At 41.5% G+C, this 25,835-nt stretch overlaps 3 protein-coding genes across 5 annotated transcripts; 2 read left to right on the top strand and 1 right to left on the bottom strand.

The window, feature by feature from the left end:
• Positions 1-205: 205 nt before the first annotated feature.
• MAGOH (mago homolog, exon junction complex subunit) lies at positions 206-5,474 on the top strand. Its single transcript, XM_020799618.3, has 5 exons — positions 206-1,334; positions 2,302-2,360; positions 3,136-3,246; positions 4,475-4,557; positions 5,234-5,474. Exons 1-5 carry the CDS (start codon positions 1,061-1,063, stop codon positions 5,331-5,333), a joined length of 627 nt encoding a protein of 208 aa, XP_020655277.2. The 5' UTR covers positions 206-1,060; the 3' UTR covers positions 5,334-5,474.
• A 2,236-nt stretch (positions 5,475-7,710) lies between these two features.
• On the top strand, positions 7,711-16,168 carry CZIB (CXXC motif containing zinc binding protein). The gene is made up of 8 exons (XM_020799677.3): positions 7,711-8,054; positions 8,162-8,245; positions 9,423-9,479; positions 10,495-10,576; positions 10,981-11,012; positions 12,520-12,597; positions 14,629-14,694; positions 15,984-16,168. Exons 1-8 carry the CDS (start codon positions 8,049-8,051, stop codon positions 16,059-16,061), a joined length of 483 nt encoding a protein of 160 aa, XP_020655336.1. The 5' UTR covers positions 7,711-8,048; the 3' UTR covers positions 16,062-16,168.
• Positions 16,169-16,766: 598 nt separating this feature from the next.
• CPT2 (carnitine palmitoyltransferase 2) lies at positions 16,767-25,787 on the bottom strand. 3 transcript variants are annotated; one of them, XM_020799662.3, is made up of 5 exons: positions 25,462-25,787; positions 23,568-23,648; positions 22,527-22,633; positions 19,337-20,641; positions 16,767-18,792 (listed from the first exon to the last, which is right to left on the bottom strand). In XM_020799662.3, exons 1-5 carry the CDS (start codon positions 25,647-25,649, stop codon positions 18,461-18,463), a joined length of 2,013 nt encoding a protein of 670 aa, XP_020655321.3. In that variant the 5' UTR covers positions 25,650-25,787; the 3' UTR covers positions 16,767-18,460. The 3 variants fall into 3 exon arrangements, with proteins under 3 accessions (XP_020655321.3, XP_072853736.2, XP_072853733.2); XM_072997635.2 differs by lacking the exon at positions 25,462-25,787 and adding an exon at positions 21,063-21,311; XM_072997632.2 differs by lacking the exon at positions 25,462-25,787 and having other exon boundaries at positions 19,337-21,311.
• Positions 25,788-25,835: the final 48 nt, after the last annotated feature.

Below are 25,835 nucleotides of genomic sequence, written 5' to 3'. Positions count from 1 at the left end.
TTTGCTGTCATTCTGTGAGCACACAAAGACCTTCCCCTTCAGGCAGGCTTTCCCTTAGTGGCTGTCTGTCTGACAGAGGTTTTTACAATAGATTGTTCTGCCTTATTGCTTTTGAAGGTCTTTTTAGTACTGGTTTTATTTACTGTATTTAATATAATATTAGTTTAATTATTTTAAATATCTTTATACATGCTGTTTTTGCTTTTAAATATTGTACAGTATTTTTAATTATGTAAGCTGCCTTGGGTTATTTTCAGGGAGAAAGACACAATAAACAAACAAGAAGAAAGTACCAAAGCAGGACTGCAGTGGAACATTAAGATGACAAAAATGACTACTGAGGAACTAAATTTGACAAGGAAGAATTTGAAATTGTTAAAAGATTTTCTGTATGTTCAGTCATCCATCCAAATGGAGACTGCCGCCAAGAAATCAGAAGACTGAAACCTGGAAGGGCAGCAATCAAGGAACTAGAAAAGATTATCAAGTGTAAGCATTTGCCACTGGAGACCAAGATCATCTACACTATTGTATTCTTGATCACTATGTGTGGATGTTAAAGCTGGACAGTGCAGAAAGCTGACAGGAACAAAAATCGATTCTAAAAATGTGGTGCTGGAGGGCAAGTTTGCAGAACAAGTGGGTCCTAGAAAAAAAAAATCAAGACTCAACTATCTCTGGAGGCAAAAAATTTGAAACTGAGGCTTTCGTACTTCGAGCACAGCAGAGAAGGCAAGATTCCCTGGAAAAGACAATAATGCTGAGAAAGTTGAAAGGCACAGGGAAAAGAAGAAGCCCAACTGCCGGATAGACACGAAAGCTGAGCGGGGCAGGGCATTGTGGAGATCCCTCATCCATAAGGTCGCCATAGGCCGGAGGCGACAGGTCACTCCCTGCTTAGAGTAGGAAGGCTTACTTTGCTACTGCCTTAGAATACTCCGTGTGACTATTCTGTTATTTTAGTTCAACTTTAGTGCTTCTCCAGAGCTTCCCCGTTTATAGTGAACATGTTAGAGCGCTACTTATTTTGCAACATAATTTTCCCGGAAGTGCTCTACCTATGATTAGGTGCCTATATTCTCTTTCCCCCTCCCCTATCATTATCTCTATGCGCTCGGACCCTGTGCGAAAAAAATGCCAAAAACACTTCCGCACCGCCTGTGACGTATATTACACGCGTCGCATACGTACGCGAGTACGTCCTGCGCAGTGCCTGCTGGGTTGTCGGGAGGGCGCTCTTCGAGCCATGGCGAGCGATTTCTATCTGCGCTATTACGTTGGGCACAAGGGCAAGTTCGGCCACGAGTTTCTCGAGTTTGAATTCCGACCGGACGGTGAGGCTTCAGCGGTCGTTAGGCAGGCGTCGTGGCGCGAGTGGAGGGGGAGAGACGGTGGCAGCCCGGAGACGGAGGGGGTGGCCTGTTTTCCCGAGCGCGGGGAGCCTTACTGTCTAGGGAGAGGAGGGGACCGCTTGCCCGGTGTGAGGAAGGCAAGCAAGCGGCGGCTCCGTGCTTGCTGTGGAAAGGCGACGGCGTCGAAATGGGTTTCTCCTGCAGGCAGAGGAGGAGGAGGAGGAGGAAGTGGGGGGGGGTGATAGCGGTAGCTGAGGGTCCCTGCATTTGGGTGGCGTCGTGACAAGCTGGCCTTCGGCACTTCGGGTGTGGCAAAATCAGCCGTGGCCCTGAGGCGTGGGGGGGGAGTTGGAGTTCAGAGTCGGGAGAGCAGTTGAACACGCACACCCCCAACTCGTAGGAATCGCTGGTGAGGTGGCTAAAGATACGGGGCCCCCTTCGTGGGGTGATGCTCAGGTGAAGCCGTGGTGGGGCATTCAGAGATACCTAGAGGCAGGAGCTGCCTGCCGGATGGGGGAGGAAAGAAGAAGGTGGAGAGGAAAGTAGCGATGGGGAGACTGGAAGGCGGGAACTAACTGGAGGGCAGAGGTAGCCGATCTTTCTCCTACCCGTCTTGGGTTAGGATATGGCGCTCTGAAACTACCCGAAAGCATTCCTGTACAAGGCACAAAAAGTTAGAAGAGGGAGATAGAGCGAGACTGAACTTAGAAATTGGAAAGAGTTGTGCAACGATAAACCCTTCATCACTGGCTTGACTTTCATTCCATTCACTTCCTTGCGCCTTGTCAGTTTGGGGAGCCAAAAATAGAGATTTGTTGGCATCTGTTTAAAGAGGTAAAGGGGAAGATTTATTTATTTATTTGATTTATACCCCGCTCCTCTAGACCATGTCTATATTGTACAATTTCCCACTGCTTTGTTTAATTTTTAATTTTATCTGTCTCCACAGGTAAACTTAGATATGCAAACAACAGCAATTATAAAAATGATGTCATGATCAGAAAAGAAGTAAGTCAATTACATTAAATTATCTGCTTATTAATATCAGTTTGAAAGCAGTAAGGCAATAGTGGAATCTTGGCAGAGAACTTTGCAAGCCATGAAGATTTGCTAGTTATTTTTACACTTCGGATGTTTCTAACTGTAGAGCGTTTTCTGGTTTTGTTGCTAAGCAGGAAGTTTCTGTGCTTTAAATGTTATATCTTTGAACCATGCTATTCAAAGAGCTCTTTGGAAACATCTTAACCCATAAAGTCTTAGTGGTTTGTGTGCTGAATTGATCTTGATTTTAATTTACCCTTCTAGGTTACTTACTTTCTTTTCTTTCTTTCTTTTTTTAAAGGATACTTTGAGTTTTTAGTGTTTCTTGGTTATCTGTGTTTTCGTGGGTGGTATTGGGTTGTGATAGTTGTTAAGCATCCAGAGTAGTGCCCTAGAAGGTGTGGGATATAAATGTAATGAATGAATAAATAAATAAATATTTTAAATAATGTAGCTAATAATGTTTAGCATTGATTTTTCTAAATTTATTTAAAATATAAATAAAGAGAATTGCTCTTTTCACTAAAACAATGTCTGCTGAGCAATACTGTACACAAGTTAAAATGTCTGGCATTAACTGTACTATATATATATTACTTTGCTGGTTCAAGCCTTTCCCCATTCCCGAATCATTCCAGTATAGAGTGAATGTCACTGGGTAAGAGAAGATATATGATTGCCTTGTGCACCTGTTGATTTTTTAAATTAAAGAACTGATACACATATTTATACTTGTTTTTAGGCTTACGTACATAAGAGCGTAATGGAAGAGCTAAAGAGGATAATTGATGACAGTGAAATTACAAAAGAAGATGATGCTTTGTGGCCTCCACCTGACAGAGTTGGTCGGCAGGTTGGCAAACTTCCTATTTTAGTTCAAGTATTTTAAGTTTAAGGTGGTGCCCCGCATAGCGACATTAATCCGTTCCGGATTAATCGTCGCTATGCAGAAACATCGCTATGCGGGGGGGAACCCCATAGGAACGTATTAAACTTTGTTTAATGCATTCCTATGGGGTGAAAACTCACCGTTATCCAAAGATCCTCCATAGTGCCACCATTTTCGCCACCTCGGTAAGCGAGGGCAGCGCGCGAAAATGCTTGCGGCGGCCATTTTGGAACCACCGATCAGCTGTTCTAAAAACATCACAATGCGAAGATCGGTAAGCGAAACGCTTACCAATCATCGCAATGCGGTTTGCCCTATCTAAACATCGCAATAGATCGCTTTGCGGATTCGACGTTAAACGGTGCACTCGTTATGCGAGGCACCACTGTATATCCAGTATGGCGTAATGGACAGAATGATGAACTAGAACTCAGGATGCTTAGGTTCACATCCCTGCCCAGCCATGGAAGTTCACCAGGGGGTGGGGTGGAGTGTGAAACTGGTGAAACCACTCTCTTCCCCTGGAAGCCCTGTTAGGGTCACTATAAATCCATTCCTACTTGATAGCATATAACAACAAATTTTAAGTTCATTTACTGTATTTATGTGCATAGCATTGAATTTGTAAATTTGCCATCCTAAGAAGGATCTGGAGGGAATGGAGCAGCAGATCTCAGTCAGCTTTGCATTGGCTGAAAGAAGATTTTGAAGGATGGTATAAATTTTAATAGGTTTTTGACCTCCAAATATATGGTTTTAAAAATCCTCCTATTACTATCAGCCATCAACACAGAGTGTGGAAATTTATTACACCTGTTTCAGATGGGTGCAGCTACAGGATCTGATCTTCATGGGTGGTTGTCAGAGTCTTGAATCCAGAGTATTTCGAATCCCACCATTTAATCCTTCTGCCACTGATGAGAACACTGTGAGCAGTATTAACCCCAGACAGAGGTCAATGAGGGAGCACTCCTGATTGTAAACTTTGATTTATCTACTTTATAATTCCTGCAAGTCCTGTAAACAGATTGCAGTGATGTTCCTTTACAAGTCTAGTGAAGAAACTGTCTTATTTTACACATGAATACACTTTGAGGGACAGTAAACTTTGTGGGGAGGTTTCATTATACATTTTAAATTGATATTTATTGTCAAATGGATATTTTTGTCACATGGTACTCTTACTTTTCAGGAGCTTGAAATTGTAATTGGTGATGAACACATTTCCTTTACCACATCAAAAATTGGTTCTCTTATTGATGTGAATCAGTCCAAGTAAGTAACATTTGAAGAAAGATAGAGCTAGTTTCACTGACTAGCTCGTCTGGAGCAGTGTTTTGTCAGTATGTTGTTATGAGTGTAATCTTCCAAATATAAAGCTGAATATTCTGAATATGCATTTGCAGTTTCACGACTTCCTAAAACCCAGCAGAATGTACCCAAGTGAATGTACATATGATGAGCTTGAACCTATGCTTATCTCATGAGAGCCCTGTCCAAGGCTTTCTAATGAAGGCAGAAACTGTAACTAGTCTGAGGCAATCTTAATGTTTGTGGGAACAGCAACAAAATCAGAGTACCAGAGAGATTTAAAAGATAGATGAAAAAACATTTTGGCTATTGTTTGATTTTTGTGTTAATGAAACTTTAAACCTAATGTTAACATACTGAGTTTGTCTGATCCAGTGCATTTTTTTCCCATAATTTACTCATAGTTGTCCTGTGCTTTGGATAAACATAACATGTTGAATAGCATCCCAGAATCATTTAATCTTACTTTAAATAAACCTATGCTAAAAACCAGGCTGGATAGGTTTTGCCAAGCTTCCAAAATATCCTTGATATACAGCTAAGAGATTGTAATTCTGCTATTTAATAAATATTCAGACAATGTTTTCTTAGGAATTCTGACTTTATGTACATAATGTTTTTTCTCCTTTTAATGTTTCAGGGATCCTGAAGGTCTAAGAGTGTTTTACTACCTTGTCCAGGACCTCAAGTGTCTAGTCTTTAGTCTCATTGGATTACACTTTAAGATTAAGCCAATTTGAATTGTATAAGTTTATGTTTGTACTGTAAAGTTTCTTTGGGTGGGTCACTTTCATTCCTTGTCTCTTAAATGACTTTTATGTATGCCAGTTTTTTTATGCAGTGAATCTAATAAATGATTTAAAAATTCTTTTTATTTAAAAGTATTTGTAGTCAACTATTTGATCTTGGTGAGCAGGACATTATTCTTTTGCTTAGAAGAGGAAGTAACTTAATTTCTGCTAGTCAATAATATAGCAGCAGCACACTATGTGCATAGTCCTTCATAAGCCTCTGCAGCAGTAATAAAAAAGAAATATGCTAATGAGTCTAATATATGTTAGAAAGTTAGAGCTGAAACTGATCCGTAGGCAGTTGGGCCATGGATTATTTACTTGTACATTAGCTAATGTCACCACCAAGTCGGGCTTTCATGGGAGAGCATTCCATAGGCAGAGCATTACAATAAAGAAAGCCTTCTTCCAGATCTCAGTGTCGTGTAACCCCCCCCCCCCCCCAGTGGTGGGTCACCATGAGCAGTTCTACATAGGGGAATTGCTGGTTTTTACATTGACATACGGTTGCCAGAATCCTACTGGAGATTTACAGAATTTTAATTATCTAAACCAGAGTGGCACATTCCTGCTCATTAACAAACAAGTTACTGTTTGTTTTCTTCATCATGCAACAGTCATGCAATTTGGATTGTCACTTGCCAGTTTGGCACAATTTGCCACTGCACACAATGACGTTTATGCTGACCATAGAATTCTGACCTATGAATATCTGTTTCAGTGCCTGTTTGAAATATAGTGATACAGAGCAGAGTTTCTTTCAGTGGAATTTGACATAAGTGAAAGGGAATATGTTTGCAGAAGCTTATCTGTTTCCCTTAAGCTAAGCAAGGAGCCTCAACAGCCAATTCTACCATATCCTGCTATCAAAACTTAAAACAGTTCTCCATCTTTGCTTCTCCCAATGTTTGAGACTCCTAGGAACTCTAGCCTGCATGGCCTATGGTCAGGGCTTCTATAATTTGAAAACTCAAGTGTCTGGTCATCCAGAAGTTCAGAACCACTGACTAAAAGGCTGTAGTGATATAATTAGGAAAGGCTGATTTTAGATACAGTGGCAGTTGCCAGTCATTTGGCTTTATAAAACAGTATCCTACATATGTTGGATTGCAGATAGTCAGCATGATTCAGTATAGAGATGGGGTTCCAAAAAGTATTTGAAATGTAGGCTTGAGAATGTATGTGAGAATGTATGTGTAGTTGTCTCATCATAGCAACCTTTGGGTTATGATAGAAAACTTTTACAGATACTGTCAACGTTAGCAAAAGAGTTAATGTATAGGGATGGTGGGATAATCTCTGGAAATCATGCAAAATGTACTTGAATAGAAGTTCTTCCTCTAGGATACTTTGTTTTTCAAGGACAACTGGTGAAGAAGTCTATGACCTTTTCCTGCCAGAAACTCCATAACTGGCAAACTACTGACATATGTGAATATCATAATTCTAAAATGGGCTAGACTTGTAATTCATCTGCATATGACAATTTCTGTGTTTTTAATTCCTCTGCTGTTTGTAATAGTGGTAGAAATGATAGGCAGTTACATGAGAACAAATCCAGAATTATATCACAGGTAACCGTTTTGCTGTGTGCTGTGAACTCCACACACATACACATATAAAGGGGGGGAGGAGCATAGGAACACATATTTAGATCTCATGGAGGGGTGTGGATCTAATTTTTTTTGTCAGTTACCTCACATTCAAGCAGTGTTTTGCAAAGAAAGCTTGAAGGTGTGTGCGTGTCCTTAATAAAGCAAGGAAAGAGGCTGAAGTAGGTGGTCTCCAATGAGGTCATTTATTTCAGTGTCAAAGGCTGCAATGCGCTGCCTTCCTGAGAGCCATAGAACTCAATGGGATGTTTTTTAAGTTAACATGCACAGATTTGCACGACTCATTGACGGTCTTTTCAACCATCAAGCATGCTGGGCACCGATAGGATAGCGAAAGGGACTCTCTTAAAAACAGAGCTCATAGTACTGTAACGAAGCACAGCTGAATTGCCACCTTGTTTACTTCCCAATCTGTTCGCCCATTCACTCTTGTGCTGAGAACAGGAGAGTGTTCTCCCTAGCAAGCAAAGCACACGTGATTTTGAAACTAAAGTTCAGGTACCGTCATTCAGACTCGTGTATCTGGCGTTGAACGGTAATTCACCTCACACCGTGTGGAACCGCAATAAAATTATCTTCTGAGGCTTCCTCAGAAATTATTTTCGGTTAAGGTATTGTCCGGCTTTCTAACGCTTGAACTACAATTCCCATAATTCCTAGCCGTGGCCTGGGCTGGCCGGAGCTTCTACGCGTAGAAATGCTTCCGGCGAGCTAACAGTTCCCGCCCCGTATCGGAATTTTAGCGCTGCAGAGTTTAACGGCGAACACTGGTCGCCATCTTGAGTAAGGGCAAATCCCAGCTGCTGCGCTCCTTTGACAGCATCATAGACCTGAGGAATGGGGGAAATCGCGAATATGAAGTCTCGCGATGTTTGCGTAGCAGCTCTTTAATTATCGCTGTGTCTGCTGGTGTAGGTTCTCCGTTCCTAGTGTTGGTCTTTGCAAAATCTTTCACACGCAGCAGTGCTCCGGGGTCGGCTCGTTAATCTTGTGCATCCCCGTCCTGAAACGTAGTTTTAAGACTTTCTTCTTGTCGCTTGCCCTTTATAGCATGGGGGTAAGAGAAGGCTGAACCCGTGCGAGAGTGAATTGGGAGTGGGGTGGGAGTATGAGAGCCTCGTTGCCGTGGGATCGATTAATCTGATCACGCCTCTCTCGTTGTAGAAGATCGGGTTGCAGCTCAAAGCCACTTTGGAGAACATTACAAACCTCAGGCCGGTGGGGGAGGATTTTCGATGGTATCTGAAGGTAGGGCCTGCAAGGGTTGTTGCCTGCATGCCTACACACAGGGTACCTGTTAAATTTGCAGTACAGCCATCCCTGGTATCTTATTAGGCACTGCAATTAGTGGCGGAAGGATTCCTCACCGTGTTATTTTTATTAACACCTTGTTATAACAGCTTCAGTTTAGAGTCAAGTTTTTATAGCTTCACTTGTAATTTTTCCACCTCTTAATTTGTGCAGGATTTACAGGGGTTTAATATCCGAACATGTGAAATTATATTAGTTTATGTAGAATACAGTACTTTTTTTTTAAGAAACCAGAGCCAATACCACACATATCTTCGATTTGGAATTTTTCCTAAAATATGTTTAGAAGTTTATTGTTTCAACTTCTGTATTGTCACATGGTGCCACAGCACCCATTTGGGTACCCATTTAGCAGCATGTAAGACTGAGTCAGGTTTGAGCTGGCTATCTGAATCTATAGGGATTGAATTTGGGTCTTGTACTGCAGTTCAACCACTGCAGTTCCCCAAGCAGACATGGGAGAGAGACTTTTCTAGTTGTCTCATCATGCTTCTTCTTATTGCTGTCCTAAAGGTGGCTTTATTTTGGCATGCTCTTAAATGCATGCAAATGCATAAAGCTCCTACATCTCTTGTTAACTAACTCAGCTTCCTATGAGACAATATGGTGCTTCAGAGGATGATGCCTCAGTGGACTCTTTAAGCTGTGCTAAGTCACCACTGAACTTAGCACGACTTAAAGAAAGCATGCATCGTATTGTTTATTAAAATAGTACAGTGTACATAATGATAGTGAAAGCATATGGGGACAATATTGTTCCAGAGTGGTTTGCATTTCCAAAGACTGTAGTTGTAGGCTCTTTCATAGGCTGCAATGCAAAAGGAAAATTTCTGCCCTGTGCACTACAGGATTGCATTTCCCTTTAATAAGCGACATTTGAGAAAACTCTTGGGGTGATTTTGAAACAACAGCGAAAATGTGTTGTGTTATAGTCACTGACATACCATCTAGATTTATATAATTATGGGATTCTTTTTTGCTGGGAATATGGTGGTACATGCCTTTGCTTTCAGATTTCCAGCACTTTTAAAAATCAGAATGCTGTTTTTCTCTTGGACTCTATCCTCTTTGCACAGTATCCGTGGTTTATATTTAGTGTGTTTTTCTTTTCTAGCTGAAGTGTGGTAACTGTGGTGAGGTTACAGACAAATGGCAATACTTACGATTAATGGTAAGTCTCAAAATTACAGCACAAGTCTGGTAAATTATCAATGTGTGATATGCACAGATGTGGATTTGAATATTAGCAGCTAGTCAAGGTATACAGTACATCTGGGAAATGGCAAAAGAAGGTGTTAAATAATTGTATTAGGGCTCTTATATATTTTAATTACATTTTGTACTTAGGAATCAAACTACCAAACAAAAGGTCATACAAGAAGCGCTTTTGCTGACCATCTAATGTATTTTACATTTGGAGGGGAAGTTGCCACTTTTGCTTTTCAGAATTTGTATATAGGTGGTTGGATAGCTCAGTAGGTACATGGGAGTTCAATTCTCCTTTTGCCTCCCGGAAGAAGAGCCAGCTTGTGTAGTCTTGGGCAAGCTTCATAGTCCTAAGGCAACCCCGGAGCAAGGGAATTAGGAATCATTTCTGAATATTTGGTACCTAGAAAATCTTGGAAAGGGTAGCCTAAAGTCAGAATTGACCTGACCGCATGCAGTTATTATTATTGAACTAGAACCAGTGTGATGTAGTGGATAAAATGTTGGACTAGGCCTTGGAAGCCTGGCTTCAACTCTCTCCTTGGACATGGAGACTGGAGTACTGGAAGTAATAAGCCACTCCATCTTACATACTTCAAAAAGTCAAAAGGAACTTGACAGTGTGCAACGGTAATCCATTGACACCAAAATCTATAAATACACGTTTATTGAGAAATCCCACGGTGTTCAATGTGACCCAATCCAAGTATGTGTTGGGATTGAAATTATTCAGTTGCAATTTTTAAAATGTTGCTAAAATTTGAACGATTGTATATCATCATTGGCATAACATGAGGGAGTGTGCCACCTTCCTTCCTTTTTTTTTAAACCATTGCCCATCACATTTTGTGGTATTCCCAAATTAACAATACCTTAGTTGCCTTATGGCAATACATTTGATGGTAATGCTGCTACATGGAGCTTCTCCTCCAGACTGTGAAGATGTTGACACCGATACTTCCTTTTGAAATTTGATTCAGGACAGCCACCCTCTCAAAGGAGGCAGGGGGAGTGCCACCATGGTGCAGAAATGCAAGCTGTGCTCCCGTGAAAATTCAATAGGTAGGCTGGTTTCTCTTCATCCATCCATGAAACTTAAGGAACTGAGGATTAACTTTCTTTTGACTAATTTCTTCTTTATCATGGTCTAATCTTTTATATGATACCTTATACTTCTGCTGCTCTTCTGAATTAGAAGATGAGAAACTGAGATTGTAAGATGGTTATAGGAGGTATTTAAATAATTTAAGGTAAATTTTAAATAAATTATTTACACTCCATCTGTTTACCGCTAAGTATTCTACTTTATCTAATTGAGTTACACTGTTTAATTTATTATTATTTATTTATTTATTTATTTGATTTATATCCCGCTCATCTGATTCATCTGTACCACTCTGAGCGGCTTTAAAAAATATTACTTCTAGGCATGCTTCCTTATCCTGTCTTCTTCCATTTTCATTCAGATATCTTAAGCCAGACAATGAAGCCTTACAATGTAAGTCGGTTTCTTTGCATTTTTATAGAATGGTTTTGTCAAGGGGCTTAATATAGAGAAACAGAAGTACTGAAGGGCTCTTTGAATGAAGTTGGGAACAGAGATGGGGGTATTCATATTCGTATACGAATATCCCCGCACAGGTGGTGTTAACGAGGGTCCAGCCCCATGGGGCCCAATGGTCCACTCACCGATTTGCCGTGGACGCCGACAATGCGATTCTACAAATGGCACCGCAGTACGCGATCCACTCACCATTCTTCAACCTTGCAGTGAGGCTTGTCCTCCTGCCAGGAATAGTGAGTGGATCGTGTGCTGCAGCGCCATTCGTAGAATTGCATCCGCAGCAGATCGGTCCAGCCTCATGAGGAAAGACCCTCGTTAATGCCACCTATGCGGGGATATTCATATTCGTATACGAATACCTCCATCTCTAGTTGGGACCTTGTCAGCTGGCTGACACATGAGCACTCGATTTTAGGTGTGCATACGCACCCATCGTCCTCTTAAAATTCTTCTGAGTCTCCTGCCCACTTTGTTAGATAGCAATCTACTTAGAGGCTAAATAGGTAAGCTAGGGACTGGTTGTTCATGCTGAATTATATTGTGCCTGCAGAATCCTTTCCATGCAGTAATCCACATGTGGAAAACAAAGTGGGAAATGTGTTTTTCATTTTTTTTTCTTGCACAGTAAGCTTCCTGGGGAGTTATCTATGTAGAACACCTTTACTACACAAAGAAAGAGGTTTTTGGTTTAGAAAACTATATCTAAGGCTGCAGTTCACTTACCTGGAATTAAATCTTGTTGATCCCAATGAGGTTTTCTTCTGAACTTTGAAAAAGAATGAATTTAATGATATACTGAAACCACCTATAACTATGTAGTAAAAGGATGATGCTTTGTGACCTAAAGTATCATACTACCATACTCAGTTACAGATAGCTTTAGTATCTGTACTGCTTTCATTTTTCTTAAGAGTGACTTTCCAGACACTGCCCTTGAATAGACATTGATATGACTGTACTGTACAATGTCCCATTACAGAACCTTTGCAAAAAAAATTTATTTTAGTAATCCTGAGGGTAGAGGAATACCTGTGCATCTATTCATGGAAGCACTAATTGTGGAATAAAAGAAAATGAGGTATTTGGAGGATATTTCTAATTAATAGGAAAAGTAGAGGAAATTACAGGTTTTTTTCTTATTGATCTCTCTGTTTTATGCATAATTGGAATCAGATTTAAGCAGTGACTTGAACAGGCTGTAATGAGTAAAAAGTATAATACATATTTTCTTCTGTCCTATTCAGATGTGAATGTTTCCTGACTTTCACTGTGGAGTGAGAACTATACCCAGGGACTTTAAAACTTTCTAAGTTATTATTGTAATTAGGCAATATTTTGTCTCCTTGTGGGGTGTTCCAAATTGAGAGGTGTATTTTATATGTTCCTACTTCTTTGTATTTTTCTAAAATGATATCTGTGTGCTTTTTTGACTCAATTCTAGGCAGAAGACAATGAGACGTTTAAGACAATCGTGGAGTTTGAGTGCCGTGGCCTTGAACCAGTGGACTTCCAACCGCAGGCAGGTTTTTATGAATGTTTCTCGTATCATTTTTCTTTGAAACATCTTTCTGTGATACCTAAATTAGGATATTATTAGTTCTTTGGTGCAGATTTCTTTTCAAAGGTTAATTCACACAGCCAGAAAGCAGAATTACTAGGTCATGGTTTTCCACCTAAATACTCATGTGACATGAAACATCTTTGATCATTCTCTACACCTGCAGAAAGAAGGGAAATAATTTGAATCCTTTGAGAGGTAGGAAGGATGGAGACGCATCTGTTAGCCTGCCATCTTTTCTTATCACTTCCATTGGCTTCATCACTCTTCACATGTTGATAAGGAGCAATGAATCTCTGTTGACATTTTTCAGATGTTCTGAAAAAAAGCATGCTTTCTTTCCATCTTCTTTCAGAATTTTTTTTCGCAATTTTTGAAATGTTCTTATAAGGGAATAAATAAATGTATTAGATCTCTCTCAGCATAGAGAGCTCCGTACTCTTATTACTGCTAAAGGTGAAGAGCCTGTCATTGTCAGGTAGGAGAGGCACCTGGACCCAGTCCAGGGCGAGACTACAGGAACAAAGTAGAGCCAACCCTACAGCCCAAACAGAGACCAACCAGCTGGGGGTTTGAGTCCAAATAGTAGCTGGGCAGAAGGATGATGCAAATCATGGTCAGACAGTTCAGGGGTCAAAGCCAGGAGGAACTGTATCAAGGCAACAGGGTCAAGAAAGGCAGGAATATCACCACAACACAGCCAGAGACCCTAATTGCTGAGATTGCCGGGTTCCAGCAAGGCCTCAGCCCTGACAGTCGGAAGCAAAGAGGTGACAGCACTAACGGCTGAACCAACAGGCATTAAAAACCAGATATTTAAGCACTCAGAGACATCTGCCTGAATGGACAAATATGTCAGTTTCACTTTTTTATACATTAGGGTTTTTAAAATCCATCCAATTAATGAAGAAATTTGCATGTTTCAGAAAATGTACCAAGTAAAATTCTTTCCCATCCTTACTTGGAAGGATAACTTTGGCAGTGGACATGCAAGGGGAGTGTCTGTTCATGTATATTCTCTGTGTAACTTAGAAGCCTTAAACATTAGAATTTTCAATTGTATGGGAAGCCTGTAAGGGTCAAACAAGCTCCTTGTTGTGGGCATTCAGCCCCCCCCAGCATGTGACAGACTTCTTTTTCATGCAGTGGTAATCATGAGGAAGGGGGAGAATGAATGCAGAGGACAATAGTGGCCTTACGAAATAGGTAAATCCACAAGTTACTGTATCTACAGATCCGTACAAAGTTACGAGTTTCCATTGCAGTCTTTCACTTACATAGCACCTTACATATTCATCTGTCATGGAAAAAAATCATGCAAAAGATGGTGTGAAATCTGCTCAAGCTGGGTAAAAGAGAATGGGAACAGGGGAAATTCTTATGTTGTGGTTTACATTAATTTTAGCTTGGTTTCAGCACAGACTGTGGCCATAGGTCTTTTCTGTTTTTTTCAGGCATATGTCTAGTTATAACCTGATTTTAAGAAAACAGGTGCCACGTTATGTGCACATGAACAAAAGGAGCGCTTTTCCTGGTGGATGCTGTCAGGAATGATTGCTGAGATTTGATATCCATATATACAGGATGAAACATTTTCTCCCTTTTTCCCTATCTGAATGTTGCTTGTTCATTTTTAACAGCCAGCAGGGGGCAGTTGGTCACGTCGAGTCTCAATTTAGCAAAAATTAAACCTGGCTCCACTAAAAGGGTGGTGTGGTGAGATATTTTAAAGGATAACAAATTACAGCATGAGTGTTCATTACAGTTCAGTCAATCAGTACGTTATGCTACACTGGGATGCCACAAGACTTTCCTGTGGGAAGCTCCCGGAAGGTATCTTATCTATACATCCAAGAAGTCAGATCCAGTGTAGAGATTGCTAGCACCATAACCTGGGACCTGTTTGTCAAGCAGGAGATTCCTGTTTTCTTTCCATCTGGGCAATTATAGATATGACTGTATGCCTAAGAAAAGCTTTCTAAATATTTATAGGCTGGGTTTGCTGCTGAAGGTGCAGAATCTGGCACACGTTTCGATGACATCAACTTGTTAGAAAAGGTACAGTATCTCCATTCATGTTTATTAACTGCTGAACATCCTGCTTTTTTCCCAGGGCATTTCAGATGTAGTAGCCAAAATCATTTTACTTCATCACACCACTCACCTCACCTAACAGGCCTGTGAGAATCCTCTTTCTTCTATGGATTTTCTTTATCATCCTGTTCACTTTTCAGGGACAAACTATAAAACATTAATATGCACTTGTTTTAATTGTTATATAGACTAGTACTTGCCTTTAGCCTTTGTGCTTGCATGACGTTTACCACATTGCTTCCATTTCAAACAATCGGGTGTTTCTAGAGTTAAGTTGTTTTTCAAGGGAAATTCCCATTGACTTCAATGGGGGATTTTTCTTAATGCAACTTTAAACACATTATTGATTTTATTAGAATACACTCTAGTGTAGAGTGCAATATAAATTTCACAGTGTGGTGTAGTGGATTGAGTGATTGACTAGGACTCTGAAGAACAGTGTTTCAATCTCCACTTGGCCACGAAAACTCAGTGACGGAGTAGAACTGATAAATATCTATTCCTTAAATATCTCATTTACCCTGAAAGCCCACTTAGTGTCTTTACGTTGGTTCCAACTGACAGCACAGAACGCACACACACATTGTTACATGCTTTTCATTTAGTATGAAAAATACTGAATTCCCTCTTTCTGTCTTCTGGAGTTGGGATAATAGTTCCTCACATACATCTCAGCTGGTACTTGCATATTTAAAACCACTCTAAACTGTATTTTGTAGTAGAGATATAGTACTAAGAATTTACTAGAGATAGAGTCAACCTCCTTGGAGATTAATGTACAGATTCAGCTCCGGAATATTTAATATAAGCAAATAAAAGTTTTGATTCCCATCCTTTCGACAAATATGGCCTTTCTGGAGCTGGTTGGTTTCTAAGGGAAGTTCCCATTGGTTTCAGTTGTAGATTCAAGCATTTCCTACATATTTATTGTACTATAATTGTGTCAGATAATCTCCCTGGAGGTTTAGGATGGGTCTTCACTTATTCAGTCTTCCTAAACTACGAATGGTGAGTCTATTTATGAGGCAATGAACTTCACACCAGGAAAATCTTAAAAATCTTGGAAGAAGCTTGAGGCAATTTAAATAAACAAGTTGAGATTTTCCAGTTTTTATCCTAACACAGGAAAATAGTGTTCCTGAAATGTAGGTTGGACTCTGAGGATAGAATCCTGCACCATATACCTTAAAGTTCCAGTGCTACAAATTGATTCTGGTGTGTACTAAACTAATGTTGTATACTTAACTCCACAGGACTGGACCGACTATGATGAAAAAATAAAGGAGTCTGTTGGCATTTATGAAGTTACCCATAAGTTTGTAAAATGCTGAGATTTATGTTTCCCCACGGATCATTGTCTGTAGAGCCATGTTGTTCAAATTGTCTTTGTGGATCTTAGAATAAAAGTCCTGTACTTTCTACAGGGTTTGTTTTTCCAGAGGAGCACAACTTTTTTTTAAATCACAGTCTGAGAACAAAGGCAGCTAAGCAATCCTATGCATGCTTACTTGGAAATTAATATCACCACTAGACTTAGAGTAGACATATAGATGTTTCCTGGATTTAAGATTATGTGAGAGTAAAAAAATCTGGAAGGCCACTGGGAAGGCTTTTGGGACACAGACAGGACTGTAAAGTATCAAGATTACAGTTGAATTAACTGCAGATAGTGCCTTAAAGTCTAGGAAAAATCAAGGAGGTTCATAGAAGGAAAAATTCCCTCACCTCCTTCTCCTAAACCTTAACTCTTTCCCCAGCCATTCAAAGGAACCTTTCAAGGGCTGTAGTTGGGTGTTGGAAGAAAAATTTCCTTCAGCAATCTTATATGAGATGTATGCCAGCAGATTTTTCAGGTTGTTATTTGTCACAACAAAGTCTACCCCATAATCAATTTAATACATTGCTTATAGAGTTCTCATTTGAGTTTCACATTAGTTTTCAGTGAGGCAAAATGGTTGACAACAGAGACACATTCTAGAGAGGCATTCTGCTTATTACATTAGTTTTGTTCTAAATCCATACCATTCACAGTTCAGTTTGTGTATCTGGATTCTTCAAAATAGTTTTATTTGTTGCTAGTCTTAGCAACTCTCACAGTGAAAAACATTTTGGAAAATACATTTACCATGAACAAAGAGTCCAAAGCAAATTTGACATTGGTACAGTAGGAAAGTGAATCTGTATTTACATAATTATGCAATACAGTTTGTATTAAAAGTCCGTGAAGGCCGTTTGAGATTGCACTCAAGCAAGCATAGTCTAGTTTAGCCTACCAAACAGCATACCTGAGGTTGATAATAGAGTTTCATAGCAACTACTGTATCTGTATATTTAAAGGAGGGATGAGTAACTGTGGCATTCCAGAGACTTCCGGCCTACAGTTCCCATTAATCATATCTAACACTGCCAGGGATGAGGAATTATTGGAGCTGTATGCTGGAAAGTTGCCCACCCCTTCCTTTAGCTATAAATGCCATCTACTGAAGACAAATTTAGCTATTGTTGCAGATGCTATTTTAATGCAGCAGGAAATTTCCTTGCACTGTTTCATACACTGAAACAAAGTAGATACAGTGGGGTCTTGACTTGAGAACTTAATCCGTATTGGAAGGCGGTTCTCAAGTCAAAAAGTTCTCAGGTCAAATCTGCATTTCCCATAGGAATGCATTGAGAACCATTTGATCCGTATCTGCTCTTTTCCGTCCATAGAAACTAATGGGAAGCTGCTATTCCGCCTTCTACCACTAGATGGGGATATTTTGTTTCTTTTTTTCTTAGGTCAAGAAAGGTTCAGGGAAGGCAGGGAAAATACACTCCAGGCAGTACAGTACCAGGCAGTCCGAAGACTGTCTCCCAATCCACTCTCTAAATGCTGGGAGGAGTGAGGAAGCAGACAGGCACCCTTTTCACTGGCCAACAGTTAACTGAAAGTTCACATTTTGCACTTTCCCTGCCTCCCACGTGGGTTTTTTTCAGTTCGTAATTCAATTCTAAGTACTTAAGTGAAGTCAATATTTTCCTATGAGAGCGGTCCTTAAGTCAAAATGTTCTTAACTCGGGCCGTTCTTAAGTCAAGACCCCACTGTATGTGGAAAGATATGAAAACATCTCTATTCTAGCTAAAACTTTCAGCTAGGCGAGTCCTTGAGTATTGTGGATCTTTGGGGGTTTTTTTAAGCTCCATTACTGAAGTGTATTCTGATGAAAACGCTTGTTTAAGGATGTTTCAAATATGCATCTGAACAATGACAGTGCCCTTTCTACACATTTGCCTTGCAATTTTGCATATATTTTAACATTATTTCAACATTAACAGATCTAGGTACTGAGAAAGACAGAATGCTGTGCAACATGTCACCAAGCCTAGAAACGTAAGATTGTGACAGTGTGGTTTTCATGATGGGTATTAGTATAAGGCAACATTAATTTACAATCAATAATATTAGAATTGTATTCATGCTGAGAGTAGACTCACAGAAATCAAAGGCAGCAATTAATCATGAGTAACCTAATTGATTTCATTGGATCTTGTTTTAGACCCAAATATGTCTAGATCCAATTTTTACAATTAAATTAATTATTCCAATCCCCACCCCCACCCATCTGGCATATGTTTCAAGGGAATTATAAGGTAGCAGGTGCTATCCTGAAATTCCAGCCAGGATGTTAAAATCTTTTCTGACACGATCTTGTAGTACTGTGTGTTTAAGATGACAAGCCCTATTGTGCTTCAGTGGCTAACTTGTTTGTCTTCCAAAACATTAAAAATATCTTCCAGTGACTTGTGCACACATTGGATAAATCCGTGCACATCCCTAGCTGGGTAGCTAGACACATTTAGTCCAATCCAGTTATCGTGCACTGCATAGGCTATACCAAAACCGTCAGGTACCACTGGGCCAAATCCACCCATCTGCACAGCTGGGCTGCTCAGAGTGCTTGTGGAAATAATGTTGTGATTAATTTGCGCATATGCTTGATCCTGGTAAAAGTCTGGCAAAGGAGTTCCTCTGAGGTCTGCCAGACACTGCAAGCCGAACAAATGGCGATCAAATCCCTGGCCTGTCAAGACAAAATGCAATGGTGAGTGGCACTGGGGAAGAAGAAAAAGTAATGCCAAGCAACCAAAAGTTGTAGCTTTTACAACACTGGTCAGAATCCTGTCTTATAGTTATCAATCTAAAACAGGTAATAAGGATGCTTATTACTCATTTAAGCTACATTTGATGAATAGATTAGGAACTTCATGAAGATGTTAGTGGGGATTCTGCTCAGGACTATATGCTCTCGGCTCCCTTCATTTCAGGGGTCAGAGAAGGAGTAGAAGCTAGTCCAGTAATTTTTCAGAAATTCAGGAGTTCCCTTTCCTTTTTAATTTTTCCCCCTAGCCCTTCAACAAGACTTTAAAAAAACACCCAAATGACATTTCCTCCACAAATTTTAGTTACACTTGCCAATTCTGCAACCAAGTTTCATTACCCCAAGAAACTCGGATTGCTCTGAACATACAAGACAAGCACCACCTACCTCCACTGGACTCAACAAGAGAGCTGAACTGTGGGTGGATCATAGAAGAGATACAACTCAACCTCATATTTACACTCACCCATAGCAGCTTCTTTTGTGAGCTGGCCATGATACTTGGAACATTCTGCGATCATCTGTTGCAGCTCTGCTTTGCTGTGCTTGGACGCCTTCCTGACAAAAGCCTCTGAACATGCCTTTGTATAAACTGAGGCAGGGCGGATGGTTTCCGTGCGACCATGTCTGAATGCTGCTGTGCTGCAAGATTCATAGCTGGCAACCGTTTGGCCATATTGCTGCAGAAATGCCATCTGGAAGGCCAGCTGAGCGATGGCGTCAGGGCTGACCTTCTGCTTCTTTAACAGCTCCTTCCCTCCTCTTCCAAAATGATGGGCCTCCAGAGTGAGAGTTTTCACAGTAGCATCAAATTTTTGTTTGGCTTTAGTAATTCCTTCTTTTAAGGCATCGTTCAGGTGGAAGCTCAGTTTCTGTACAGATGTGGCAGAATCCACCGCGGCAGGCTGAGACCGGGGTGTGATTGCAGGTGATTCGATGCTGTCTTTGAATACTTCATTTTGGAATCTCAGAACAGCTACCCCGTCTCCCCAGGAGTGTTCGAAGTGAATTGCTGCAGTGCCATCTTGGGTTAAAATTAAGTTAAATGATTTGTCATACCACCTGTTGATGCCATCACTGTGGAGCATGGTCTGGGACAAGTGGGTGAGATCTTTGATGGGAAAGTCATCAAGACATAAACAGAATATGGCTGAATCCACCTTTCTTAAGGTGTCCTTATTGCCATTGTCAAGTAGCTCCTGCCTCAGTATCGCCCATGTATCTCGATCTTCGCTAGTCAGACAAGCAATAGGGAATGCTGGAGCTGGACTGTTGTCGGAAAGGATGAATTTTAGGTGTGCTTGAATTTCTGACGGTTTCACTATATTCCCATCTTTGTCTATCACATCAAATATGTACAAATTTCCATTTCTAATGACCAATAAGTGCCTCCCACTTTCATCTGTAAACAGTTCATCCTTGCTATGCTTAGGCAGTCGAGTGGAATTGAAAAGCCTGAAGTACTGTGACATATCTAGTGGGTAGGCGTTCACCATATAGGCACAATACCATGAGAGAGATGAAGGGACAAAGCGAACAAACCTTTTGAAGGCCTGAGTGTCACTTTTGGCTGGGTTGAGGTGAAAGACCTCTGGCTCCAAAATGCCAGCCCTCAGAGTCTTCAAGAAACGCAAAGCAGAAACAGTCATATTAGTCGCTCTTATGAGCTGGTCATTATATTCCATTTTGGGGTCAGGGTTGAAAACCATGAACGGATTGAAGTTCAAAACAACTGGCTCACGAGCCCTGAGGTACATGTCAAACCAGGGCCCTGAAATTGTGATATGACATAACAAATAAATGCAAAAACCACAGACAAGACAAAACATGAGATGCTTGTGTGAGGGGCTTTTCTCTTTGCCTGCCTATAAGAAAGGTCGGTTTCTAAAGGCAGAATCAGTGAAATGCTTTCATACCTGGAACTGGAAGGGGTGAATGCACCTGGAGTCTCTCACATCCCCTAGAACCTGCCCTAGAGTTTGGTGATCACCAGATTCAGTTTGAGGGGCAAAAGCAGGGATAAAAAGGGAGAGAATGCCAACGTGCAATTGGGCCTTATTGCGACTTTGCATTCGACCTGAAGTTTCTGCACCAACACTATGTGTTTTATGCAAAGATTTTGTCTCTATGAAATAACTTCTAACAGTGTACCCAGGGGGTTGGAACTAAACGAATAAATAAAATTCACTAACCTAAGTGCTATAAATGTTATCTTCGTTTATCTCCCCTCGTTCTCTTTTGTTCTGTCAGACCTGCTGCCTCTTTTCCTTTATTTTCTGGTCTGCATCTTTCCTGTTCTTCTTTGACAAAAGGAAAGCTGCTCATTCTTAAAGGCTGAAACATGCTTCCTCTCCTGTCTCTCACCCTGTTTTTCAGAGGCAAGCAATTTTGCAGCTGTGACTAAACTGGATGCTCTGTAGACTGGCACTTCCTTCAACATCCTGGAACAGATTTACATTTGTTTTGCATCAGTCATTGCATGACAAGTTACTATTTTTCATATAGATATATATACCTCTCTTTTCAAAACTTTGTAGTCTTTTATTGCAGCACAGTTTTCCTTCCCATTCATTTCCTCATGGTTTTCCTTTCTTTGGAAAGAAGTGGGGATGAATTAGCTGCATGATCCCAAGACAGACCACTGGCTCATCTTGTCTACTATTGATTTTTGTTTGTTTGTTTGTTTTGCCTGTTGGCTGAATTGGTCCATGACAAGTATGTTGAGACTTTGTACTGGCAGTGTTTGGGATCACACCAGCTGGGCAGGGTACCCTACCACTGCAAGACAACCTGGTGTAATTGTCCAGGAAACCCATTTGCTCACACGTGCTCATAGACTAATGCTCCTCTGCTGAAATCCGTTTTTTAAAAGGCTGCTATTAATGCCAGTGGAGGTTTTTCAAAATGTTCATTGCACACAGAATCATAGAATCACAGAGTTGGAAGAGACCACAGGGGCCATAGAGTCCAACCCCCTGCCATGCAAGAACTTCATCAAAGTACATGAGATGAAAAACATTGGGGAAGGTTTCTCTCTCCAATTCTTCTACCCCAGCCCTAATAAAACTAGGCTTTCTACCAAAAGAGGCCTTTTCAAGACTGGCCATGGCATGGGACAGATCTCAAGGGCCAGAGATTCCCATGCCTGGTATACATCTCTCTTCTAAGACATCAGAAATGCTGCCCCATAGAAACTGGAGATGCTAGGGCTTGATTTACCAGTCAGCTGGAGCCTCCCAGAGCCTGTTTTTGCAAACACGCTATTCAGAACAAAACAAGGGCTGGTCCATACAGTTAATGGCTATAGCATCAAGCGGTGACTTGCAGGTGTAAATGACCAATTTGCATGTCATCCAATATTTCTTCAACCACAGTTGGCTAGATCAAATTGAGTGATACTTAAAGAAGACTCACTGAAAACTACAGCACAAGCTGGTTATTCACATTGGTTTCAATGATTTAATCTGGATTCATTTCAATGCCTTCTAATGACATCAATTCAAACAAGATGTATAAAATTAACCAAACCAGCCCAAAGCCCTTTGGCATCAGTGAGAGTACACTCTGATATTGTGTAAGGTTATAGTGGTTTGCAGCTTCACAGTTCACAGAGTAAATACAATAATGCTAATGATATATCAAAATTGCTTTCCCACCTGAAATATAACTTGTATGCTTGTTTTGTTTGTCTTTCGAAACTAGTTCTTCATGTAATTCTCTACCAATCCCATTTCTAAAATTGATGGCAAGCTGTTCAGTATTCCTTCATATTGGAGAGAGGGAGAGAGAAAGAGATTTTTTAGTAAAGCTATTATGTCTTTTTCTAGGTGGCAGAGTACTCATAATGATACGTGACAACATGGGATCCAACACAAAAAAAGCCTTGTCCTGCACTAATATGATTCCCTCCATTCTACACACCAGATCTTCCAAAACCTCCCAGCTGAGAATGAGGAAGCAATGTCAGGTTCAAAGCTGCAGCATCCAGATCAAGTTGCATGTGCTCCCAAGGGTTCCTTTTGCCAGACTTCTAGAAATCTAAACTTAATTTAAAAACTGCTCATAAAATCCCCATCTGCTTTCAAGGCAAGTTCAGCAGCAATTTTGCCATACAGTGGACCCTTGACTTACAGACGGCTTGACTTACAGACTTTTTGAGTTACAGACTTCTCTGGCCGCAAATTTAGGTTTGACTTGCAGCCTGAGAATTGACTTACAGACCAGAAAAAAACCAAAATGGAACAAAAACGGCCTGTTACGGGATTAACCGGTTTTCAACGCACTGTAGGTCAATGGAGACTTGACTTATAGACTTTTTGACTTGAGAACCGCCTTCCAATACGGATTAAGTTCTCAAGTCAAGACCCCACTGTATTTTGAGGGGCATCCATGCCCCTGTTTGGTGAGATCACCCCCCACTGATCTAGGTTCTGGAACTGGACTGAAATAAAAGGTTTACCTACTTCTATTGCTTCTACTGCAGTGTTTCCCAACCTTGGGTAACCCAGGTGTTCTTGGATTGCAATGCCCAAAAATCCCAGCCAGCACAGCTGGTGGTGAAGGCTTCCGGGTGTTGCAGTCCAAGAACACTTGAGTTATCCAAGGTTGGGAACCATTCATCTACTGGTTCATATAAAGTAGATGGTGCTGCAGACACTATGCATGGTTTGAGAAGATGAGGTCTTATTTGGTCTTACCTGAACTGGTCATCATTTAAAAGGGGCTTTTGAGCATTCAAATATCTTCTAATTGTGTCTTCAAGTTTTGGAATGGGCAAACTAAGAAGGTATGGGGAGAGATACAGAACAATATGATGTTAGAACATTCCACATTAAGGAAAAAATTTCAGGAAAAAAAATTATATGCAAAAGTAGACTACTGGACAATTTATAAATTAAAGTATATTTACAGCATGAACCTCAGGTTATTTATAACAGTTAAAAATATTCAAAGTAAAGAAAAATTTTTCTGAACTTGCATACTTTTTCAATTTGGCATTTTGCACAGGAAGTCTGGCAATTTGCACAGGCAGTATTCTGCAGTTTAGTGTAAATATGGATAGCCATCAAGGAAACTGCCTTTAACAGTAACCTTTCACCTATATACTGTACAAAGCTGAAGGCATTACCAGCGGCAGCTCAGTCTTCTCTCTCATACCCACACATTAAACTCCTGACTCAGCGAGGTGTAATTCTGAACATATTTCTTGTTTCACAATATGTAATCTAGAAAGCAGTCATAAGTATAGTTTTCTAATCTAAAGGACTCCGCACCCAGTGTTATAGCAGTTGTAGAATTTTGTCAGCAGCAAAACTGGGTGCAAAAAAAGAGGGGGAAGATCATTATTTTTCAAAAGTTTTCTAGAGAGGCAGGAAATCTCAAGTGTTAGAGATGATCTTGAGTGGCAGATACTGGAATGAATTGGGGGAAATAAAGAAAGTAGGGGTTTGACAATGAAGATAAGATCTCTAGGAAGAAATGTCTTGTGGGGCAGAGATTGAAGGACAGTGAGGAGCAGAAGCCCTATGCTGGGGGCTGTGAACTAGGAAGCTTTGACAGAGCAGGAAGTGGACTCTTTCAGGGCATCAGGGACTTTTAAGGGGAGGAAATACAATACAAGGAAGAATATACAAGATCACATGGCACAGCAGCAAGGAAACCTTTGGCCAGCCAAATATTTGGGACTACGCTTCCCACAGTGCTTTATCACTGGCCACACCGTGAGCAAGGTTTCTGGAAGCTGGTCCAACTTTTCAGAAGTATCAAAAGGTTCTCTGCTTCAACATACTATAGTATGAATCCCCTTCAGCTGCTCTTGTGCAACATTGTATATCCTGTTAATATAACTGAATGGGGTAAAGTAACCTACAGTACAGTACTGTACAGTACTTCCTTCCATGGCCGTCTCTCAGGAGTGACAGGTCTTCTGAACGGAAGGCCTTAAAAGTTACTGTTTTGTGGAAATGGCACATGAGAAGTGTAATATCACGGGAGAGCATCTGACACTCGGGAGCACAGAGGAAGCCCCCCGTGTTTGTGTGCGTGAGAGAGAGGGTCTAAACTTGTGGCACGATCTTGTGAAACCCTTTGAGAAGTGATGGAGGTTACTTTGGGTAAAACTCAAAAAAGCCTTTGTCTCCTTCGGGGAAGACAGAAATGCCATCAGGTGCCGCCTTCTCCCAACGCAGGGCTACGGTCAGGGCGAAGCTCTGCGGCCCCTCCATCACATGCTCGTCCCCACGGAATACTTTTAAGGTCCCCTCTTGCGTCCTGCCCTGGGCAGCAGCACCGAAGGCTTTGCAAGATTAGCATTCAAAACGGTCGCCGCCGCCGCCGCCCTCCCCTCGGACCTGCTCGTGGAGCGGGGGGGGGGGCGTACTCTGCACATGTTCAAAAGCACCCTCTCTCTCCTTCGCCTCCCGCAAGATTGGAATGGCACCTATGAAAAGGAGTGCCTTGTTTTGCTGGATGGGGGTGGGCAGAGACTGCCGCGGGAAGAGAAAGCAGCTCTTCCCAAGGGCAGGCCGACGGGGCGAAAGGACGAGGTCAAGGACCGTCCAGGCGAGCCCCCCCGGGGACGCGCCGCCTTACCGGGGCAGGCTCTTCTGGTAATGCATCGTAGGGACGAGGCTGCGTTGCAGATACTGCGAGGGGGCGGCGGTGGCGTCCCGGCTGTAGCCCCTCCGCTGGCCGGCGGGGATCGGCGGGAGCCGAGCCACGGATACTACCCCTCGGACGTGGGAGAAGGAAGCAGAGACGAGCAGCGCCCCGGTGGCCATGGCGGACTCCGGCTTTGCCTTCGCGGCCGCCTCCTGCCCAGCCGGAGAACAGAAGCCCGCCCTTGGGAGGAGTTAGCAGCCCGGCCTTCCCGGGGAGGAAGGAGGTCGCGGGGCGAGCGAGGGCAGAGGCGGAGGCGCCCTGTTGGCGGCGGGGGGGGGGGAGGAAAGGCGCGGAGGCAGCGCGTG

This window comes from Pogona vitticeps, chromosome 4 (assembly GCF_051106095.1).
Source record: "Pogona vitticeps strain Pit_001003342236 chromosome 4, PviZW2.1, whole genome shotgun sequence".
Classification (NCBI taxonomy): Eukaryota; Metazoa; Chordata; class Lepidosauria; order Squamata; family Agamidae; genus Pogona; species Pogona vitticeps.
This window is presented reverse-complemented; position numbering and strand designations above follow the sequence as displayed.